Source organism: Scardinius erythrophthalmus (genome assembly GCF_964197995.2).
Source record: "Scardinius erythrophthalmus genome assembly, chromosome: 17".
Lineage (NCBI taxonomy): Eukaryota > Metazoa > Chordata > Actinopteri > Cypriniformes > Leuciscidae > Scardinius > Scardinius erythrophthalmus.
Genome location: NC_138237.1, coordinates 2,151,604 through 2,155,686, shown reverse-complemented (window position 1 = coordinate 2,155,686; position 4,083 = coordinate 2,151,604). Strand labels below are relative to the sequence as shown.

The window sequence follows — 4,083 nt, the reverse complement described above, 5'->3', positions numbered from 1 at the left end:
ACAACTAATTTGACAAGTCAATAGAAATGGTTAGAGCGAGATGAATTATATCATTGCACATAGAAGAGCTGTTGTATGTGCAAATCTCAAAACTATTCTATTGTTCACTTGACTCAGATCCATTCATTCGATCCATCAGTTCAGCGATGCAGAATATTTCTGGTCAAGCTTTAGATAACCCGTGCAGTGACAACATGAGAACATTAATGAAAGCAAAAGATATGCAACTGTAAAATTTATATATATATATATATATATAACTGTTGCATATGCCATAAAAATCATATTCAATATTCAGACTGAAAGAAAAAAAAAAACCCTGAAAAAGACACCAACTATCACAGAATGATTGTTTACATACACATAATAACAAAGATATTAAAAAGTACAATGTTTACAGTGTAAAACCTTCTGTTGAAAAGCAGATATAACAGATTTACAAAAAATAGGAGACATTATAAATGCATTTGAACAAGCTAAGTCTTTCATCCTCTAAATTTGAAAGTAGACATTATTTATTTATAGCTTAGTGAGGAATACAGTACAATCGAAAAATTCAGGAATTTTAGTTTCTCTCTTCACTTTTTGGATGTTTCAGAATCAGACCTTGATTAATCAATAAGAGCGCTTTAAAAAAACCTAAACAAAATAGTTTTAACCTCTGCTCTTATACTGAGATATCTTAGTGAAGATCAAACATTGGAATAATAGAATGAAACTAAACATTTATATTGAAAACAAACTGACGATATCATTAACCAACTTTACTACTTTCTGAATGAAACCATTGTTTTGCTCAGCTCGAATTCTTGCCATTTCCTCTTGATACTTTTCTATTTCTTCTCGCATTTTCTCTAGTTCTTCCCCTTGATATTTGTACTTTAGAGCCTCAAATTCCCTCTTTCGCTGTTCTTCACTCTCTTTCAGGATCCGTTGTTTCTCTTCCTCAATTGCTCTCTCTGCCTCCTGAAGCAAGTTATTAGTGTAATATTCTCCACCATTATCTCTAACCATTTGATCAATCTTGTGTAGCAGCTGCATAACCTGGTTCGAATCCTTATTAATATTATCAATCACAAAATACTGTCCCCAGCATCTCTGGACAAATCCTCTTAATTCTGGACTGCTGCGCACAAATGTTTTAATGTCCTGTCCTCTAAGTTGATCTCCATGAGTGAACAGTACCATGGCGTAATCTAATGCCTTTTTACCAAATAATCTTTCAATGTATTCTATTGCTTTTGCATTTTCTTCTGTGAATCTTTCCAATTTAAGAACAATCAGAAAGGCATGCGGACCAGGAGCAGAATACGATATACATGTCTTAATTTCTTTCTCTACCTCTTCTTCACTCAAACTTGTGTCAAAAAGACCAGGAGTGTCAATAATTGAAATTTTTCTTCCATAAATAATCCTAAATTTCTTTTTAGACTCTCGGGTTACAGATGAAGGTGAGAAATAGGATTTGAAGACTTCTTCTCCCAGGATTGTGTTTCCGGTGGCACTTTTCCCAGCGCCGGTCTTTCCAACCAGGACAATCCGGAGCTCACTTTTTTGTTCTGTTAAATAACACCAATCACCACATTCAAGGCTTATTATTCAAGGCTTATTATTCAAGGCTTATTATTCAAGGCTTATTATCGATTTTCTGTTATTCATGACAGATACAATAATTTCATTTTAAATTAAAGCTATGTTTTGTTAATGCATACAAAGCACAAACGCTCGAAAAAGAACCACCAATAGAGGATAGGATAATGATTATTACCAATCCCATTTTCTTCTAGACCATATAGATTGAGGGAAGTTTCGGTCTCAGTCGTCCTAATCTGCAAAAAGTGTATTTGGGGAAAGTGGTTGAAAGTAGATGGTATGCAAATAATTTTGGACAAGTAAATTCTATAAATTTTATTAACAAAACAAATAAATCCTGAAAAGAAATATTACAAAAAATAAACCGATTTTTTTAATAGTATTACAACTGACCCTGGTATTAGGACACCCCTATCATCATTACATGAACACAGTTTTGTATTAGTAGTTTCATTGTATAATTTTTAAGTGAATATGGGTGAATTTTAAATAATGTCACTGTTATGGCGAGCAGATGCAGTTTTAAAATAAAAATCTTGTTAATTAAGAAATGTTTTTTATTTTTATTTTTTCTCTCTTCAAAATGTTTTTATTTTTATTTTATTTTTTATCAAAACATGTGTCCTAAATTCACTTTTAATATTTGTATTAGCAGTGGAGTGAATCCTGTGATGCTTTGTCGGATTATTTAAGACGTTCAAGCCTGTTTGATGAAATTACAAGATATCAACAAGAATCTTAAAAATCCTAAAGATGATGAAAATATGAAAATGAACATTACGTTGACACCCTCAGATAATTTAATATTAATTTCTCACTGAGCAAACTCTAGTTATTTATTTCCATTCTATTAGGTTCCATCCGGGTAACTGACTTACCATTGTGTAAATAAGCAAAGCATTAGTATTAGTGTCTGGTGTATGTATACATCTCTATAGAAATGCTTGAACTGCAACATATTCATCTTTTAGTTGAAAAAGCACTGCCTAACATGACAGGAATAATCCCTTTGTGCCTCAAGGCTTTTCATATTTCAATACTGACAGAAAGACTGTAATTGTTGGTTTGAATCACACTAGATCTCTTGTCCTAATATTATTTCAGTTTATTCTGAACATACAGAGCAACAGACAAAACAATATGCAATTATATTTTCATAGTGATAATTACCTGTAAACCGACCGCAAAACCACTGCAGAGACACAGAAACCAGGTTCTGGATACAATCAGTTTCATTTTATCTGTAGTTTGAGATTTGGATGTGTTAAAAAGATGTAAATAAAATGTCATTTATTTATTAATTAATGTAATACATATAAAGCATTATTGGCAGTTTATTTATAAAACTAATTGCATTTTGTTTTTTATTTGTTTTTTCATGCTAAAAGGCAGTTCTGTCAGTTTAATCCTACCTTTCAGTGCAGATGTGCTGATCAGAATATATCTCTTCTGCTTTGTTCAGTTTTAGTTTCATCGCTGTTATTTATATCAGTTCTCTGTGAAGGGGAGGAGCCTGATGACGACTGCATGCTTAAAGACAAGGGTTTACTTTCTGTTACTGATGTCTCCGGACAAAAAGTTAATATAGCTCAATGCAACACTGTTTATCTTCAAGCAATTTATACAGCTTTTACATTACTGTGAATTACAACTGATGACAATCATTGATCGTCCTTGCCATTTTGTGATGTTGAAAAGAAATGAAATCCTTTATATACGTTCAGGGTTAGTACCTTTGTTACTAGTTATTAGCATTTCTATCCACTTTATTCCTACGCCACATGATGCTTTGTGTGAATTATGGGTGTAACTTCAGTTAAGCTGTAAACAATCAGTGAAAGCCTCGCTCTATGAACGCAATAATACGTTTAGGGTCTACTCACCCTTCAAAGGTAAACAATGAGTCCTAGGTTTCTAGGCTATGCTTTAAGCACTGCAGGCCTTCTCTTAGCCACTTAATATATTTCTAATATATTTTTGTATTACAAATGTTGGTATATTTTTTTTTAAATCTGTTTTCCTGATGTAATTGCATTTTCACTTGATTGGTCCTGTGATTAATCATGGATGTATGTGATCATGTGATCATGCATGGCTGTATATATGGAGGTGTGTCTCCCCACTTGTTTCATGTCTGATGAAGGGCTTGGGCCCGAAACGTTACACGTGGTGAGCAACCATTAAAATCGCTAAGGGGCATTTTCTGGTGTGCGGACTCATTGTTTACCTTTGCAACTACTTGTCTGCCCAGCACCCAGTTTTATTGTTTTGGATGTGCGTGCTGTACCTTTGAACTCTACTCACCCTTCAACCATCGAACATTAAAAGAAGATTTAAAAGTGTAAAAGCATCAACAAGGTACTTTCAACAGACCATGAATAACCCCAATCGGACGGTTAAATATCACTGTAGTAATATATATATCTGTAATATCTAACATGTGTTGCCTTAATCAAAAATGTTCATTAACTTCAGCATTAAGTGATTCTA

General features: G+C 33.2%; 1 protein-coding gene across 1 annotated transcript; it reads right to left on the bottom strand.

Moving 5' to 3' along the window:
• Positions 1-339: 339 nt before the first annotated feature.
• On the bottom strand, positions 340-3,045 carry LOC308705310 (GTPase IMAP family member 9-like). The gene is made up of 4 exons (XM_081390254.1): positions 3,006-3,045; positions 2,764-2,834; positions 1,769-1,829; positions 340-1,559 (listed from the first exon to the last, which is right to left on the bottom strand). Exons 2-4 carry the CDS (start codon positions 2,827-2,829, stop codon positions 727-729), a joined length of 960 nt encoding a protein of 319 aa, XP_081246380.1. The 5' UTR covers positions 2,830-2,834; positions 3,006-3,045; the 3' UTR covers positions 340-726.
• Positions 3,046-4,083: the final 1,038 nt, after the last annotated feature.

What these genes read in the sequence shown, in the direction of transcription:
- LOC308705310 (XM_081390254.1), bottom strand. Translation starts at nt 2,829, where the DNA reads ATGAAACTGATTGTATCCAGAACCTGGTTTCTGTGTCTCTGCAGTGGT. An exon ending in GTTTTGCGGTCGGTTTACAG is followed by an intron (nt 1,830 to 2,763) that starts GTAATTATCACT and finishes CACTTTTTGCAG; the next exon opens with ATTAGGACGACTGAGACCGA. An exon ending in TCTAGAAGAAAATGGGATTG is followed by an intron (nt 1,560 to 1,768) that starts GTAATAATCATT and finishes GTTATTTAACAG; the next exon opens with AACAAAAAAGTGAGCTCCGG.